Source organism: Dasypus novemcinctus, chromosome 10, assembly GCF_030445035.2.
Source record: "Dasypus novemcinctus isolate mDasNov1 chromosome 10, mDasNov1.1.hap2, whole genome shotgun sequence".
Lineage (NCBI taxonomy): Eukaryota > Metazoa > Chordata > Mammalia > Cingulata > Dasypodidae > Dasypus > Dasypus novemcinctus.
The window spans coordinates 61167176-61185974 of record NC_080682.1 but is presented as its reverse complement, the minus strand read 5'-3'; the positions used below and the strand labels follow the sequence as shown (position 1 = coordinate 61185974).

The following is an 18799-nucleotide window of genomic DNA, read 5'->3' as shown; positions in this document are numbered from 1 at the left end:
CTCAGCATTCAACTTATATGAATATGAGGTTTTCTAGGGGGAAAAAAAAGGTTTTTGCTTAATTACCCTATTTTATCCTATTTTTCCTTTATTTTCAGGAAGAAGAAACCACTTACTGCTTGGTCAATGTGTTCTTTAATCACAGAGGATGTACAAATACCAGCATAATTTGCTGCTGTGATTTCCTTATTAAGTACAGTGCTATGAAAGGCAATAAAAACTTTCATATTTTCCATGTAATGCCATTTTTGATTGGAAGTCCCATTGTTATAAGGCTTATATTTCTGGAAAAAAGAAGCAGATATTATGGAGTTAAATAGGAGAGTTTATGAGATGAATAAAGCAGTCATATCTTTCAATGTAAAAATTCAGAAAGTATAGATAATCCCTCATGATTCTATTATCTAGTAATAACTACTATTATTGTTTTATTCAGATTATATTTTTTCCTGTTCATATTAGTCCTATTTTTTCCTTTATTTTTAAAGAAGTTTTAGATTACAAAAAAGTCACATAAAAAATACAGGTGCTTCCCATTTACCCTACCTCCTCACTCTCTCACAATTTCCCCTATTAATAACATTTTTCATAAGGTGATACATTTGTTATATTTGATGAACAAATATTGAAGCATTGTTACTATTCATGGTCTATAGTTTACATTATGGTTTACACTTTGCCCTGCACAGTTTTATAGGTTTTGACAAAACATATAGTGGCCTATATCCATCACTGCAATATCATGGCAGAACAATTCCAATATCCCCAAAATACCCCATGTTATACCTATTCTTCCCTCTGCTCCCCTCAGAACCTCTGGTGACCAGTCTTTATATCAGTGTTACAAGTACTTCCATTACTAGAATAATAATGAATCTACTTTGCTCCATAGTTGCATTCCACACCCCCTTGTGTTTATATATTCCCCAATCTTGAGGATTTGGGGATGGTGATGCCCACTCCATTTATGCTTGAAAGGGAGCTTAGATCCCAGGCAAAGATGGATGGAACTGTCTCGATTGTAGTTGTGGGTAGTCTCTGTTTTTTGAGATAGGCATTGTCCATCATCATCCTTTTATCAGTTGTCCTGGGCGAGTCCAAGGAACTAGAGGGTAAGTGTTGGCTGCAAATGTGCTAAGATTCAGGGCTCGACTGGCGTATGAACAGCCTAAAGATTTAAGTCTCTGGGACATATATTTAATGGGTATAGTGCTAATTATAGGTTTGAATAAAAGGGGTAAAAGAGCCATGTGTAGGGAAATTATAAATAAGTCTAACTCAGTTACATTGGGGAGATAGGTTAACATATATTCCAAGACAAGGCCCACCAATAGGGTACCAATTTCCTGGGATTGTCTGCTCTGCCTATAGTGTCCAGATGTCTCTAGAGCTTTCAGGAGTACCCCTGCTTGAAGCATTGTTTACTGTGGCAGTCAGTGAGATCCTCCTGAGATGTGCATAAGTATAACCTCTGGAATGACCTCCTGACTCACTTTGAAATCTCTTAGTTGTAAAAACTCATTTGTATTTAATATTTCCCCCTTTTGGTCTAGGTCTTTTTTTTTTTCCAAATGCATCACTAGTTTGGAGCTTGGTAATAATCCCTCAGTGCCAGGGTGGTCCCTCTCTGGTTGTCATGTCCCACATTCTTGAGAAAGCAGTGAGTTTATATGCTGAGTATGGCTAGAAAGAGGTCATATTTGATTAACAATGAGGTTTTCAGAAGGTAACCCTTAGGCAACATATATTACTAGACTAAGTTTCAATTTTAAAACATAAAAGGTTCATAAGTACAAGCATCAAGATCAAGATCAAGGGCCTGGTGTGTTGATCTGTCCTCTTTCTCTAGGCACTGCCTATAAGCTCTAGAGGTTCATGCCACTCTATTAGAGAATTTAGTACATTATCATTTAATCCCCTGAGACTCTTTTCCATTTTTTCTATTCTCTTCCCTTTCTGTTTTTCTGTCTTTTCCAGTTTGGATGTTCTGCCCTCAATGTCACTATTTTGATCTTTGATCAATTTAAATCTGCTGTTTGTTACCTCTAATGTATTTTTAATCTCATCCATTGTGTCTTTCATTCCTATAAGCTCTGTTGCTTTTCTTTTCAAGGTTTCAAATTGTTCTTTGTGCTTGCCCAGTGTCATCTTAATATCCTTTATCTCGTTAGTCATATTTTCCTTCAATTCTTTGAATTTATTTAGAAGATTTGCATGATTATCATTGATTAGTTGTCTTAAATCCTGTATCTCATTGGGAAGCAGACTTGGCCCAGTGGTTAGGGCATCCGCCTACCACATGGGAGGTCCGCGGTTCAAACCCTGGGCCTCCTTGACCCATGTAGAGCTTGCCCATGTGCTGTGCTGATGCACACAAGAACTGCCATGCCACGCAGGGGTGTCCCCCACATAGGGGAGCCCCACACGCAAGGAGTGTGCCCCTTAAGGAGAGCTGCCCAGCGTGAAAGAAAGTTCAGCCTGCCCAGGAATGGCACCACACACACGGAGAACACAACAAGATGATGCAACAAAAAGAAACACAGATTCCCGTGCCATTAACAACAACAGAAGCAGACAAAGAAGAACATGCAGCAAATAGATACAGAGAACAGACAACTGGGGCATGGGGGAGAGGGGGAGAGAAATAAATAAATAAAGATAAAATCTCTAAAAAAAATCCTGTATCTTATCCAGATATTTGGTTTGTTCCTTTGGCTGGGCCATCTCGTTGGTGAATTTACTCTGATGGTCAATTTCTTGATTTCAAGAGCCTATTGGTTTTTGTGCTGGTTTTTTGTTGTTGTTTTTAATCATGGCTCTTCTTTGAGTTTTGGTTCAACTTATTTTGAATCTTTAAAATTTCCCAGCTTAAGTTATCAAAATCAGACCAGGGACTCACTAATGGGGCAGATTTTCTCCCAGGAGTTTGGGCTAAGTGGGACCAAAAAGTAGCTTTTCTCCTTGCAGTTTCCCAGCCAGCCAGCAGATGGTGATCACCAGTGAACCTTTCCCCAGAGGTGTTTTTTTCATCCTCTGCTTGCCCATATTTCTGGTCTGGCCAAAGCCAAGATTCATAGTAGGCTCTGCTTGCCAAAATCACTGAAGAGGAACCACTCTCTGCCCTCTGCCACATCTTCCCTTTTCTGAATTAGGAAGAAGCCTGTTCCCTCTCAGTTGGCTGCAGTGGGCCAGGAGTTTTATCTAGGCTGCATACCTTGAGGGTGGGGGACGAGTTCCCTTCCAGGCCGCCACAGGAGTTCGGTAACTCACGATTGTCATTTTGGATTCTTCATCTCTCTATCTCTCACCCTCCTAGGGTTTCACAGCATTGTCTTGGTCTACTGACCCCCAAAGCAGGTTCCTCAGACAGCTTTTGGCCCTCTCTCCATTGTTTTTGTGAGAGAGTTGATCCCTGCTTGTCTGTTCTGACATGATCTTCCCAGAACTTCTGGAACTTTATCTTTTTAATCTAATGACAATCCATAAATTTTTCCTAACATTTTAAAAGAATATATAAAATTTCATCTTAAGACATTTTATTTCACTAATCCCCAATCATTAAACATGTAGGTTCTTTCTCAAATTTGCCCTATTATAGCAAAACAGCAATGAACAATCATGTAAATAAATCTTTGTGCAAGTTCATGATACTATATTTAGGACAATTTCCTAGAAATGGAATTGCTGATACTAGAATATGATCATTGTAAAGATTATGCTGTATCATATCAAAGTGATTTCTACAAAGGTCACTCTAGTTTACTTTTATACCAATAATATATGAAATGGCCCATCTTTCTTACAATCTTGTTAAAAATGGTCAATCCCTCCCAAAACACTGTCAATTTAATAGATAAAAATTAGCACCTTATTGATGCTTTAATTTACATTTCGCTAATTATCAATGAGGTTTGATTTTTTTAAAAAATGTGATCACACAGTGTTATAAGTAATAGAAACAGCATATTTAGTCTAATTATAAGACTTGGCTCAAACATAAATAAAAAAAGGAATAGTTTTCTTTTAACAGAATTTGAGCCACTAGATTAGTTTCAGCCAAACAGATCATGATACCGCAAGGATTTATATATATATACACATAAAATAATATAAATAATAATATATATATATAAATTTGTTAGGAGGTACCAGGGATTTAACCCATGACCCTGTACTTGGGAAGGAGGTGTTCAACCACTTTAGCTACATCTGCTCCCTGAATTATTTTTTTTAAGATTGTATTTATTTATTTATTTATTCCCCCCCTTGTGGCTTGTTCCATTCTTTGCTGTCTCTTCTCTGTGTCCATTCACTGCACATTTTTTTCTGTATCTGCTTGTCTCCTTTTGTTGGGTCATCTTGCTGCACCAGCTCTCTGCAGCACACAGGCCATCAGCTCTCCGTGGAGCATGGGCCAGTTTGCCTTCACAAGGAGGTCCTGGGACTCGAACCCAGGGCCTCCCATATGGTAGACGGGAGCCCAACTGATTGAGCCACAGTCACTTCCCTGCTCCCTGAATTTTATAATTAATAACACCTGCTTTACCAATAGAGAGATTGATAGTAAAGTGGGAAATATATGAATCTTAAGGATTGATTTAATGGGTCAGACAATAGCCTCCCTCAGAGTCTGGAAAGTCAAAGACTACATTTTCAAGGAACAGGAAGGGCTCTATTAGCATTGATCTAACATGCCTCATTTTTATTTTTTAATATTATCTCACAAACTGATTATTTCAAGAAATAAAAATTAAACAGAAAAAAACTTTTTGAAAGGTAATACAAATTACCTTGAGATCAAACTTACCACTTATAAAATGGGAAACTTAGAGGAAAACAACCATATCTATAATTGTATGAAACCGATTAAGGTACTAAGTTTGGGTCTGTATGAGGTTTTACCTCACTGTGATCTATGCCAAAGAGGCACCTGACAGAGAAGAATGTAATGTTATAGATACTGTGTCTCCTAGAATAAAATTTTCACCTATATTTATCATCTGGATGGAAAACTTAATTAAGCTTTGATATTTTTCCAGATTGTTATGTCCCAATTTTTAAATTCAGGACCTGCAAAACAAGTTGACTCACTGCTATTAAAAGACATGGAATAAAACAAGTATTATCTGGAGACAATACATTCTGTCCAACCAATAGATGGCAAATACTAAAGAAGATGCAGAAAATGAATGCAGAGCAGGGATGCACCTAAACTTTTTCCCTCTAACAAGGAAAAGTACATATCCTTCTAGTGTTTTTTGGCTATAAGTAACTGAGGACGACAGACAATCTTGAAAAAAGAATCCCCTAGGTCTTTGCTCAAAGCACAAATTGATGCCAGATTTCTCTGGAATCTCCAAAAAAATTGTTTTGCTGCTATGAACATTTGTAAAAGTGTATTTCAAATGGGTCTTTGAGTCGAATTAGCACTGATGAGCTCACATCCTGCAGGCAGACTTCCCTGACCATGTCCCCTGCTTTCAGCTGCCAGGAAATGGCAGACTTACATATGCTCCCAATCACTGAAGTTGAAACATGTGAATCTCTCAGCCATTCACTTACATAAACCCACCACTGAAGCCGTGAATACCAGGAAAGCTGTTGGGACCATTTGTTGTGCTCACCATTGGACTTCAGTAACTAGAACAGTGCCTGGCCAGCAGCAAGCCCACCATCACCATCTGTTAGGGTAAACTAAGTTAAGAGTCACATGAACATGTTCAATTTGAAGTCTAAGCAGACGAATGTAAATGTTTTAACAGTGATATTCAAGGTAGGATTCTATGACAGCCATTTTTTTCCCTTCACAATAAGGAAGCATAAAGTTTTATTTATATTTAATTAAATAAAGGCCCATGATTACTTTTTAGCCTTACATACCTTACCTGAACAATAACAGGATAGCCATAGACATCATTCCCAGCCTTGGTCATAGATACTGCCAGCACAAGATCTGGATTGCCAACCAGGTGAAAGGTCCTTGGGAAAACAGGATTAGTCACATTACAAAGCAGCATGACCAGATTAGATGCCCCTCTTGGTGCTTATCAAAGTATTACATCTCAGCTCCAAAATCTCAGCTCTGTGATAATGGAGGTGAGTCCTTTAAGCATTTCTCCTCTACACTGAGCATAATGGTGAACTTTCTCAGTAGAGGGTGCTGGAAGAACAATAGAGAAGGAGGGGCCCCTCCTGCTGTTTCCGACTGCTGCATTGTGGGTCAGCAGTTGGGATGGAAGGTATCCAGGGATTATTTGCCCCAGCCAGGCCCCCTGAATGCATGTTCCCTCAGAACCCTGGCCTGGTGATCAACTTCTCCCAGCCCTGTCAACATGGACATCATGTGCTCCAGGCCTCCACACTAGTGCCCCCCTTCCCTTTGTACGTGCATGTGCCTGGCCACTGCTGCACCCAACCTACATTCCTGCTTGTTCAACAACCAGATGCTACATACCAGCAGTAGCCCAAGCAAACCAGCTCATGTGTTGCAATAAAACTTTCCTACGCGGTCTGAACCACAGCCTCAGGAAGGGATCAGCATCCCAAGCCTGTCCTTCCTTGGGTGCTCTCCCTCAGTCTTAGGGTACCATATAGAGTTTTCTTCTATCTGCTTGTTACTCTTATACCATAGTTAAATAAGTCTATATATTTAACTTCCCCTGTTTAAATCACTGTGTGGTTTCCATCTTCTGGCTGTACCCAGGCTGATATGCCCTACACACCCATTTTCCTATAAAGCCATGGCAGTGATTAAAAGCATGAATTCTGGAGCTACCTCTCAGTAGTATAGCCTTCCCTAACAACCCTCTACCTCAGTTTCCCCATCTATAAAATGGAATAATGGTGTATACTTTATGGGTCTGTTATGGGAATAAAATGAGTTAATGTATGTGAAAGTATAGACTATTTCCTGGCACATAGCATTTAGTATTAGAAACTGTTAATAATTATTGTTATTATTTTAATGCTTTATCTCAAATTTCTATTTTTCAAAAGGAGCTTCAAGATGTATGCTGAATATTTTTAAATAATCTTACATTGGAGCTAACATTAAGACTCCTTGACTCAAAAGCAAAATGAAAAATATTGGGCTAAAACTCTCGAATTCTTCTCTTTGCATCACTTAAAGACAAAAATAAACCAAATGTTCAAGGCTATTGTCTGTATAGAAAAGCCAATTCTTTACTTTTGCCAACATATTTATTTATACTATAAAGCAAAGGCCTTCAAGCTGTGGAAAAGTTAACTTGTCCTAAATATAAAGTTTAATTAAGTGGGCCTGGGGGACAGTTAAAGGTGGTAGGGAATCTTTTATAAAAGTAATATATTTTACCACTCAAGTCCTAAAAAATTCAGATCTCTAATTTAAATATTTTAAAACCTAAAACAATGTATGCTCATTGGAAAGGCTTTAGAAACTATAGGAAAACATAGTAAAAATATTATAGAATTTTAAAATTCAATCATAATCCTACTGGCTAATCACTATTAACCTTATAATGTATTTGTATTTCTTCCTTCTGTTTTTAGTTAATGAGGTATTATTTTAAATCCAGAAGGGCATTTGATTTTATAAAAATCAAATTTATCTTTTATCATGACTGTGCACTGCATGAGAGATGGTACTCTGTATTATTTATCACTGTAGCCCCAGCATGTTGCATAGTTTGTATCTTACATTTTTATTGGCCCTCAATAATATTATTCAAATGAATGAATATTTGCCTATTTCCTACAATGACCTACTGAGGTGCCAAGATTAGTTACCTAGCTAAATCTATGCTTTTGCTGCCCAGAGCAGATATAGCAATTTCTCCCAAGCACCATTGCCATACTCAGTACCTGTACTGGCGGTGGTCCATTTACTTTTGGTGCAGTGCAGTCAGCTGGTACTTGCCTATGGTGGAGGAGTGCCTACATCCTGCAGGGAGCCTAAACTTACAGACTTTACATCATGTCCCCTTTGTGTCAAACAACAGGGTAGGATCTCATCCGTATCCCAGCAATATCCAGCACAATACCACTGCTTTTATGTTAACCTGCAGTGTGTGCACATACAAACCACTTAATCTCTTTGAGCCTCAGTTTACCTAGTTTCATAATCAAATAACTAAGACTAGAAGGTTTAGAAGATCTCTCAACTCCAAATTCCATGACACTATCTTTTCTCCTTTATGATTTTGAATCCTGTGGAGGGGATTTTTATATTAGAGGACTCTCTCATATTTCCCTTCCTGTACCAAATAATTAATTCAGGTTTTTACCCAGGTGAAAAAGGAGAGAAAGATACTAGATCATCTGTGTGGCTGGAAACCAAGTATGTGTCTAGGGCAATCTCCTACCTTTTCAGGGTTCCTCTCTCATTTCTTGTACTTCTAGTCTAGACAATGTGCTATACCAGCAAGGCTGTTCTCACAGTCATAATTTCCCTGAAGATTTTTTGTTGATAGTTGCTTAAGATATCCCATCACCTAGATTTTTCTATGATAAATACAAGGCAAAAATGAAAAAGCAATTCAAGATCCAAAGGACTGAATCACTAATGGTAGAATTCTCAGTGCTATGATAGTCACTGGGTATTATATACCGTGACTGAGTAGATCCATTTTTTACCTTCCCTTTATTCTGGCACCCATCCACTCTGTCTACTCTCTCTGTAAATCCTGGATGGGCAGCTGCCCTCTTAAACACTAACTTTCTGCCAGAACAAAACATAAAAGTAAAAAGACTGGTTAAGATAAACCCAATTTTCTGCAAGTTTTTGTTACATAGCGTTCCCCAAGGTTGTCCAGGCTCCACCAGCATATCAAAACAAATGAATTTCAATATCCACTTACAAGAAAGATCAGAGAGTGAAACGCAAAGGGCAAATGTAGGTTAAAGTTCATGTTTATGGTCACGATGCACACACACTTCTGCCATGAGACATGCATTCCCCTAAATTTTGCCCACACCTAATGATCAGGTCTCTGCCAAATCTTCCCCGCCCAAGTATTTCTGGGAGCTCCTAGAGGGTGACTCATGTACTCATGAGCAAATCCTGTCCCACTGGGCACCTCCATGACTCCACCTCTTCTCTTTGGACTCTGAAGCTTCCAATGAGGGATCAATAAATGCCATCCTCTCCCACCAACTGTCCCTATCTCCTGCTGTGGCTGGACATGGGGAGGCCTCCAGATGATGAAGTTTCAGTGTTTTGAAAAGTGGAAAGGACTGGAAATTACTGTCTCTATGTTTGTGTTATACTTGGTTCAGTTTTCCAAAGCAGTGCTGTTCATGGCCCCAAATCTCAGGGAGTTCCAGGCAAACTTCTGTTTTTACTCATGGCCCTTCCCTTCCCCCCGCTTAACTCCTGGTTTTTCCATGAAACTCAAAATAAAAGACAGGACCAGGAGGTAAAACAAGTGGCAGTCACTGAGCAGGACTCCGAACTAGCCCTCTCCTCCAATGACCAAGTCCTTGTTCCTGGATCATACTTGTTCTTGACTTTCTCTTATCTTAGGAATACCTTTCTCATCCCCACGCATAACCAACCCTGATCATCGGCCATGCTCAAATTCCAATTTAGGTTCAAACTGGGAGCTTACTATAATACAGAAGGCCAGGCAGTAAAGAGTATTGTTAAATTCCAGAAATACTGAGATGGGATAGCATTAGGGGCAAGCATTTTTGTCTGATTTCGTCTTTGCAAAAGCACCAACACCTAAAACATCTGTGGCTGAATGAATGAATTCGGGACCCATGTACTAAATCTGTCAGAGGGACTAAAGCCTGCTGTCCTGGCTCCACATCACAAAGGCAGCATAATGGAGGAGAATGAGGTGAAGGAACATAATCTCCAGATCTGTCTACACAGTTGGCTTTCCAGCCTTCTCTAGAACAAGCTGAGCAAGTGCTCCTTGCTGGCAGCCTTGCTCATCTCAGGCAGTGGACAGAGTAAAGGCTAGTTCCTCTCCTGCCCATGCTGGGCCCACTGCTGTTGTCACCTGCTCAAACTTATGTGCTCTTTTTCAAAGTGGTAATTCAGAACCCTTTTACCTCGACCCTTTTTGAAGTCAATGAAAACCATCCTCCTTTCCCAGAAAAGATATTTTTCTTTTTCTGCACAAACACACATTTTGTACACAACATTTTGTAGAGTATTTCAAGAGGATAAAGAGGCCCCTGGAGACCCAAAATATAATATTATACTAATGGTAGATTTTGAAGCAAACCAATCTAAAACAGGGAATTTGTTTTTCCTTTAGATTAAAAAATATGTTTAAATAAATATCAAAACAGAAAAGTGTGATGAAAAAACATGGATGCATTGTCCACCTTCAACACAGATTGACATTTGCCATTCTTATTTCATCCATTCCTCTGAACTTTTTAAAATTTTTATTTTGCTAGAATACTTTAGAGCAAATATGAGATATCTTTTAATTTTATTTGTGAATACCAAAATGTGTATCCAACAGATCAGGGCTTTAAAAAAAACTTTTTAGCATAACCATTAAACATCACACTCAACAAAATTAATAAGACTTTCTTAACATCTAATATCCAGGCTGTTTTAAATTTTCCCTGATTGGCTCAGAAATTAACTTTTGCCAGCAGCTGGCTTGAATCAGGATCCCATCAAGGGTCAGGCTGATGTATCTATTACTGTAAGAATTAGTTTTTACTGTGCAAGTAGAAACAACATGAGCTGGTTATTTTATGAAGTTAGAGGTAGAAGGTAAAATAGGGACAGGGGATTGAGTTAATGGAAAATACTGCAAAATTGAAAAATTGGGGACTTTTGAGAATTCTTACTTGATCACTTCAAATCATAAAAATGAAATTAGTTGAGACCCCAATCTCCTCTGATCTTGACTGTGAGATAAAACCATATGCCTAGTAGGTCAGATTGCACATTTCTTATCTGAATCCCATTGTGGATAAGTTGTGTGTAGCCTACTGAGCACTTATATTTGATTTCACTTGCTCTCTGACTTCCTTAGCTAGGATTAAAAAAATATATATGGTCAGCCAAGTTCAATAGAAACTCCAAAGCCTTCAAATATAGCCCTGTCTCCTCTGTAGAGACTATGCCAGCCCTCCCAGGCTCCAATTCACCATATGATACATTAGCCCCCAAATATAATGGGTTTACCTGCTGCCTTCCTTGTGTATCCAGCGTTGATGACTATCATCAGATTTCTTCTCCACCAAAACCACCTCAGTGCCTGATCGAAGGTCAGGACCTTGCACCCCCAAGACAAGCCAAGGAGCAGCATGGCTTATAATCTGCCCATCTCTGTATTCAAACTGCTGATGGCAAAGTTTCTGCAATTTACCATGCCTGCACAAATGACCGAGATAAAGAAAACCTCATTAGTGGCAGAAAAATGTCCTGTGCACTTGATATACTGCAGATTGTAAATTCTGTTGGCAAGAGACCCGCTGTGAATCATATTAACATGTAATGGTAAGGCATCATCCTCATCATAACAGCAGCAATGCCATTAGCATTATGCTTCCAAGCCGACATAAAAAAAATTAGAATTCTGAGTATATTTTGCAACCGAAATAAATGTTTATCCATGAGATCATATGAGAAAGTCATCAACAGAGAGAAAAGAAATTCAGTTGAAGAGGTAATTTAGTTAGAGAGGAAAACGAGAAATTTGAAAAAGAAATAGGAGAGGGGGCATATGGAATTAAAATGGGGAAACAAATTAGTTCTGTTCATGTTGATTGTTTCTATCCTCTATCCACAGTATCCATGGCAAATAGAATACCATTCTCCATGTTTTTTAATCCCCTATAACCATTCCTAAAATATATAAAAGGAAATGATGATACACTGATAAGTTAGTTAAAAATATATGTTTTACTTAAGGAGCTTAAGGCATCAAGCAGACACATCAAACTTATTAAGCATTGCAACATATTAGCAGTTAAATTAATCTATCAACATTTATTAAACCCCTACTATCACATGTACTAATGCTAAATGTTGAAGCACCAAAACTGCTTGACTCACATATTCCAGCAACAACTGTAATGGGAAGCAAATGTCTAAAGATTATGAAATAATACAAAGTAGTACAGATTTATGTCATTTCATCTGACCTTGACTGGAAAATATAAACATTTAAAACAGAAGAAATTGCATTTTACTCATTTGTTAAAGACATCAGGGAATCTTGCCTGCTTATTCATAAATTTATTCATGCATTCCATTCAACAAATACTTGGCCTTCTGTTATGTTCTCAGGAGACACACCAGAGAACAAGAAATTTCACTGCTCACAATAAACTACGGAAGAAGGACCTACCCACAAACACTTGCTAAAACTTTAATCAAAATTACAAGAAATGAAAAAATATATGTGTTGCTGTAAGGCAGCAGGTAACAGAAGTGCTAATGCTCAGGAATATTTTTGCCGCTAAATGAGCTATCCTAAGGCCAGGTAGAAGTCTCTAACAAGAATCCCTTGCAACTTTTTTACCTGAATTTCTTCTGTGTTTCAAAATTTCCAAAGAGCCCTTTTCTCATTTTCTTCGGAAGACTATCATCCTCATCAACATCACGAGAAGTTTCCTGCCAGGCATACCTGAGAACTGTGTGACAAGCCTTCATTCGGAGATGGGCTCTTGCATGTGAATCTCTATCAAGATTCAGAAGCAAACACAAATCTAAGAATTCTCATTTGTGCACACAGAATTTTCTCTGAGGTGTCATAAGAGTGTATCTTGCAAGACATTGATGCATCTGTAAATCATATTTCCACACCAATGTCTAACTACAAATCCATACCTTACTAATAAAAATTTTAGATTTTAATGTAAGGCCACAATAAAATTATTCAATTACATAATAATTAACATTTATCTTTATGATAGTTACTCAGAAAAAAAATGGGGCCATGTATGATATTTTTAAAATTACAAAGATTAAGACTACTCGGTACTTTAAGAAATTCATAACTAACGTATAAAGAGACTTCCTCTGGCAAACCCATAAAGTGGATCATAATTCTGTCTGGAAGAGTACAGTCTAGGTTATTGAGTTTCATAAACTTTATTTATTAGACAATGTTAAGGAATCTTACCATCACTGTAGCTACTGTGTTGATGGAATATGGTAAGATAAATAGAGAGTAAGTTAAGATAAATAGAAAAACCTAGGAGAATCAAATAGTGTCAGCACACATGAGCCAGTTTTTGACAGAGAAAAATATACCAAATATTGAGAGTAAATAGAGTTCGAAAAATTGAGCCAAGCTCTGGCTTCTTATTAAAATGAAAATGTGGACCAGAGCAGTAGCCATCATTTAGATTCATGTATATCAAGTTCCAGGCCACAGTTTAGGGCACACTGAACATGGGGATCATGACACAATATGAAGAAGACAGAAGGCAAAATAAATGTACAGGCAAAGAAGCAAACATATTTGAGCACTCTAAAACTTTCATATGTATAAAGAAAGTTCTCTGGGGGAGGCCGTGGTCACTAAAGTACCTGTGATAATTTGATATAACTGCAAGCAATACCAAATTACCAAAATCTTCGGGGACAATTCCCAGTGCTAGCAGAGCTGACCGCACACTTTTCAAATATAACAAAATTATCACATGCGGCTATGAAAATGGTGGGTAACAATTGCCTCATTCAGAACAGGCAGCTTCTGAAGACAAAAATTTCACTAACAGTAAAAAATCAACAGTGCCATCTTGTGTTGAAGACCAGAAACATAGCTGTACCACAACTGCATTTCTTTCATGAAAAGAGAGAGAAAAAAATCATAATCCTTAGTTTCACTATTTTAAGCAAGGTACAAATGAGATCCTTTTAATTTTCTTATTTGGAATTGGGCTTCCTGGCAAATAAAGTGCAGTCAACTCAATTTTAAACAGCCTTTGAAAAATCCATTTTGTTTTATTAATCCATTCATTTGTTCATTCATTCACTTAGTTAATCGTTTATTAATTAGCCATTCATTCCCTTAATATTTATTGTTTATGAGCTATATGACATGCAGAGTTCTAAGTACTTGAGATACAGTGATGAACAAAACAGGTAAGTTCTCAGGTTTCATGGAGGTTATATTCTAGTCGGAAGGAGACAGATAGTACACATGTAAATAAGTAAGACAAGTGCTATGACTGGAATAAACAGGATAGTGGGGTGAAAATTTACTAGGGTGGGTATAGGGTCTACTTCAGTAATGGAATCAGAGAAGGGACCCCCGGAGAGGTGACACTTTGAATTGGGACCTGGACAAGGGGAAGGATTCAGCCATGTGAAGAGCATTCCAAGCAGAGGAAAGAACAAATGCAAAGATTCTGAAGCAAGAATATATTTGGCCCCTTTGAGGAACAGAAAGATAGGTGTGTCAGGTGTGCAGTGAGTGAGGGGTAGGGTAGTATGAGGTGAGGCTCAAGAGGTGGGCAGGGCTTCGTCTTGTAATTCAGGGAGGAGATGAGAAACTCTTTGCCACCATCACCTCCACCCAGGGCACTGCCCAGACCTATCTTTCTCCCATCAGTGTAGAAGTTAGTGATCCCAGGGTTTCTTCTTCATTTTGTTTCTTATTGTTTTTACCAGACATCTTTAAATGGAACTCAGTGATTAAAATGGCTCTGTCTAGGCTTGTATTCTAGCCTCTTGCCTTATAGATGTTCCTCCTTAAATCATCCCATTTCCCAAATACATGAAAACCTCCAAAGGCATCACCACATGCCTATGGAAGTCTGGGGAAATCTTACAGTGACTTTTTAATGTAAGATGAAACAGGATTGTGTCATCAGAAATGGTTCAGAAAACTGGTGAGATTTAGCCTGGAAAAGAAATAATGCTGTTATTGAGATAATGAGCTCTGTCTATTTTAAGGACTTTCAAGTAGAAGAGGAATAGGGCTTAAAATACAGAGGAACAGATGAGACAATAGGATGGAGATGTTCTAATTAATTAATTATTGGAACATCAGAATGGTCTGCCTTGTGAATTAGTAATCTCCCTGTTACTGGGAGTATTTAGGAAGAGGCTGGATCAGAAAGAGCCTGCTGGGCATGTGCAAGAGATTCCTTCCTTGTGCTGTGAGTGAACTCAACCACGTTAAGGACTCTAAGCCTTCGTGAACTCTATGAATCAGAACTATGAGGATCTTTGTTCTCGGTAATGTTTCTTTCTTACTTTCTGTTTGTTGTTTTGTTTTTTCCAAGCACAGTCTAATAACTCAAAGGCTAGATGATACACTTTTTAGAAAATCGAAGGTAGAACAGTCTATTAAGTAATATAAGGAAAGTTTGTGGTAAATTCCCTAAAGGTGAAGAGAAATGCCATATAGGCTACTTCATACACTTTCCCTGAAAAATGACTCTGGTGTCTTTGTGTCAGGATGTATGACCAGATGGATCACCCATCAAAGTGAGGAAATTTGGTTACTAAAATGAAAGTTGGTAGTTTTATAATTGAGAATTTTAAAAAAACTTTTCAAATAGTTTGTAATGGTACATAATTTAGTTTCCATAATTATTACAGCATTAGTTCACTGGCTATCTTTGGCTTTTTTATGTGAAAACTCATTCAATCATTTATTCATTTAGTGAATAAATTGTTATTAAAGTCAGGTACTCTGCTTTTCACAGAGCATAAATGAAAAAGTCCTTGCCTTCAAGGAGTTCTCAGGTTAGCAGGGAAACCTGAGAAAGTGCATTACTATACACAATCATTATTGCCACGATAGACGTGAAGGATGAAGAACATTCCACAGGTGGGTACGGAGCAAGGAAAGGCACTACAGGTGGGAGAAATGAATATGAGGCTCAGGGGCCTGCTACTGAGTGTAGATGCAGTGTGCTATGTTCAGGGAACTGCCTGTAGCTGCTGGACAGGAACTTGGCGTTTATGTGGCAGAAAAGAAGGACCAAGGAGATTCACATGAGGGTCAGTGGTGGGCCTGGACCAGAGAAAGAAGGGCTTTGTAGTCCAGACTAAGATTTCTTTCTGCCTGTAACTGGTAGCCCTTAAAGAACTGCATGAAAAGGATTGTGTTTTAGAAAGATAGTTGTCCCTAAAGGAAATTAAGAGGTGAATTGGAAGATTATGGGCACCAATCAGAAAGCTACTACAGTAATCCAGGAGAAAGATGACAAATGTAAATTAACATGCATATAATTTGAACCAAGTTATTGGAAGAAGCAAAATTTTTCTTGAAATAAATATAATTACAAAAACAAAACATGATGAATTCCTGGAAAAGATGTCTGCCATTCTAAGATTCTAGTCTTTTAAAAATAACAACATTATAGCAAAATTACTCAAAGGAGATCACTGTGTTTGTTAAATGTTGAAGCTCCAGTTCTGCCCTTTTGCCAGAATACCAATTAAATACTATCTCTTTACCCAATGTCAGTTACACAAATTTGGGGCAAATTCCTTGCATGGGGTCTGTACTCTAATGGGGCTCATGAGCTGAGTTCAGATAACAACCATGTAGCTTTTCTGGCCACACTGATTACTTACAGAGTTTCTCTAGGAGCATTTTCTGTCCTTGAAGCTGTTTTTTGCATTTGTTTTTCCTCTTGTTCTATAATTTGCTCCTCTTCCCCAAAAATTGCTACAGGTTTATGCACAGCAAGCTTGGCTCCCAAAACAATGTCATTTTGGACTTCTAAAACAAAAGCTGAGCAGAAATACAACAACATATTAGACATGATTGCAGAGCACTAGGAATTTGCAAACACAAACCAAAATAAAAATGTGGAAAAAAATTTCCAACTATCTGGTGTAAGAGAGAGAATTCTAAGAGACTTTTAAACTATTTATTAAGTTGGATTTATTTTCAATTAATTTTTGTAGATACTTCCTTCTCAAAACAGTCTTAGTTAAAAGCACTAAAAATAGGTTCTTTCAAAAATAAGTTTAATTGCTTTAAATTCTAACTGTTCAAAGGAGCCACATATGTTTAGACACATGTCTTTATATCATTCTCTGGGATCCCCAATTCATTGGTCAAAGTCCCCATGTCTGCAGTGATGCATGCAAAGCTGACTGTACAGTATTCAATATATGCAATAGGGTAACATTTTAGATTATTTTAATTGATTGTTCTCTTTTGCCTTTCTGTGTTTATAATCTTTGTCCTGGTTCCTGGAGCAGCCATAAGGGAAGGAAGAGTATCAAGAAAATAGAAATATTATAGAGTAACAATAATACACCAAAAAGTACATGATATATAGTTTTTGACATTCAAACACTTCATATTGCCATAAGACAACAGCCATGAGAGTTAGGATGAAGCAGACACACTTTAGGATTTTTCCAAATAACTTTACCTCCCAATTAGCATGTTAGGGGTTTAGCCTCAGGGTTGACCTGGGGCAAACCCACCATTTCTGGGCCTGAAGAGATTTGAGGCAGGAGGCAGAGAAAGGCAGAAAACCAACACATTATATCCTGACTCCCTGCCCCAACCCCACCACCAAAGGCTTTGCTTTGGGTATCTAATCTACGCCCAGGAAAGATTGAAGGCACAGCTCAGTATTCAGGATGCTGAGAAAAAGTCACCAGTTGAGCTATCCTCACCACTCCAATTTGAGGCACAGACATGTGGACCTGGTGGTGCAGCAGAATCTGGTTTCTAGGGAGTACAGCTATGACCCGGGAGTTACTGACAGTCTTGCTAGGAGGAACTAGAGTGAGGTTTTGGAGACTGCTAATCTGAAAATGCACCCTAGAGGGATTATTTAAATTAATGGGTTGTATAAACTTTAAACCAAATTGGCATTTATTATTTGCCCTTAATGAGGTACAGAGGGCTCACACAAAAGGACAGATTTGTTATAGACAAAATAAAGAAATTGCATTCTCCCTGCACATGTATTAAAATACACAGCCCTGTTAAAATGTAAAAATTAGTCTGAAGAGTCAAAAGACAAAATGTAGGAGTGAAATAGTTTCTAATATCTGACCTGTTCAAATAAACTTGGGTTGAAAAACAGCAACAGCATTGTAGCAGTTTGATATGGTTATGAATTCCAAAAGTAGATGATGGATTATGTTTGTAATCTGATATATACCTGGGCATGATTGAGTTGTGATTAGCGCATTGACTCCCCACATCTTGGTGGGTGGGGCTCACAGATAAAAGGCATGGCAAAGAACAGAGTTGGGGGTTGCTGATGTTGGAGTTTTGATGTTGGAGTTTGATGCTGAAGAGAAGCTGGAGCCCCGGGGAAAGAGACAGAGCCATTCACCTGGTAGTCTACAGCTGGCCTTGTGGAGAAAACAGGGTACAGAATTTGGTACTGAGAAGTAGGGAAGTGCTTTTGCAATCACCGAAATGGTGGAACGGTTTTTTAAATGGGGATGGGGTATTTTTTGGAGGAATTGTGAGATGCTTAATGGAAAAGGCCTAGATCACTTTGAAGAGACTGTTGATGGCAATATGGATGCTAAAGAGACTTTTCACGATGCCTTAAAAGCAAACTTTTATTGGAACTGTTTTATTGTAAACTGTTATTGGAAACTGGAGGAAAGGCAACCTATGTTTTAAAGTTGCAGAGAACTTAGCAAGATTACCTCCTGGTGTTTTATGGAAGGCAAAATTTGAAAATGGCAAGCTTGGGCGTTTAGCTGAAGAAATTTCCAAAGTAAACCCAGAGAATGTGGCTTGGCTTCTGCTTGCAGCTTATAGCAAAATGCTAGATGAGCGAGATAAGCTGAGAACTGAATTGTTAGGCATAAAGAAAACAGAAACTGATTGAAAAATCCAAGCCTCTGGAAATCAGGGTCCCAGATGAAAGTGCCCAATTGGAGGACTTA

At 38.2% G+C, this 18799-nt stretch overlaps 1 protein-coding gene across 2 annotated transcripts in view; it reads right to left on the bottom strand.

Annotated features, from left to right (window-relative positions):
* The window catches only part of DCDC1 (doublecortin domain containing 1), a 661015-nt gene that overhangs the window by 46902 nt on the left and 595314 nt on the right, over window positions 1-18799 (bottom strand). Inside the window, exons 25-29 of one of the 2 annotated variants that reach the window (XM_058305602.2) lie at window positions 16499-16658; window positions 12480-12638; window positions 11138-11326; window positions 5886-5979; window positions 117-284 (exon numbers count right to left, since the gene is read on the bottom strand). In XM_058305602.2, coding sequence (XP_058161585.1) covers window positions 117-284; window positions 5886-5979; window positions 11138-11326; window positions 12480-12638; window positions 16499-16658 — 770 coding nt within the window. The remainder of the gene's footprint in view (window positions 1-116; window positions 285-5885; window positions 5980-11137; window positions 11327-12479; window positions 12639-16498; window positions 16659-18799) is intronic. The other variant, XM_071218130.1, reaches the window with a different exon arrangement.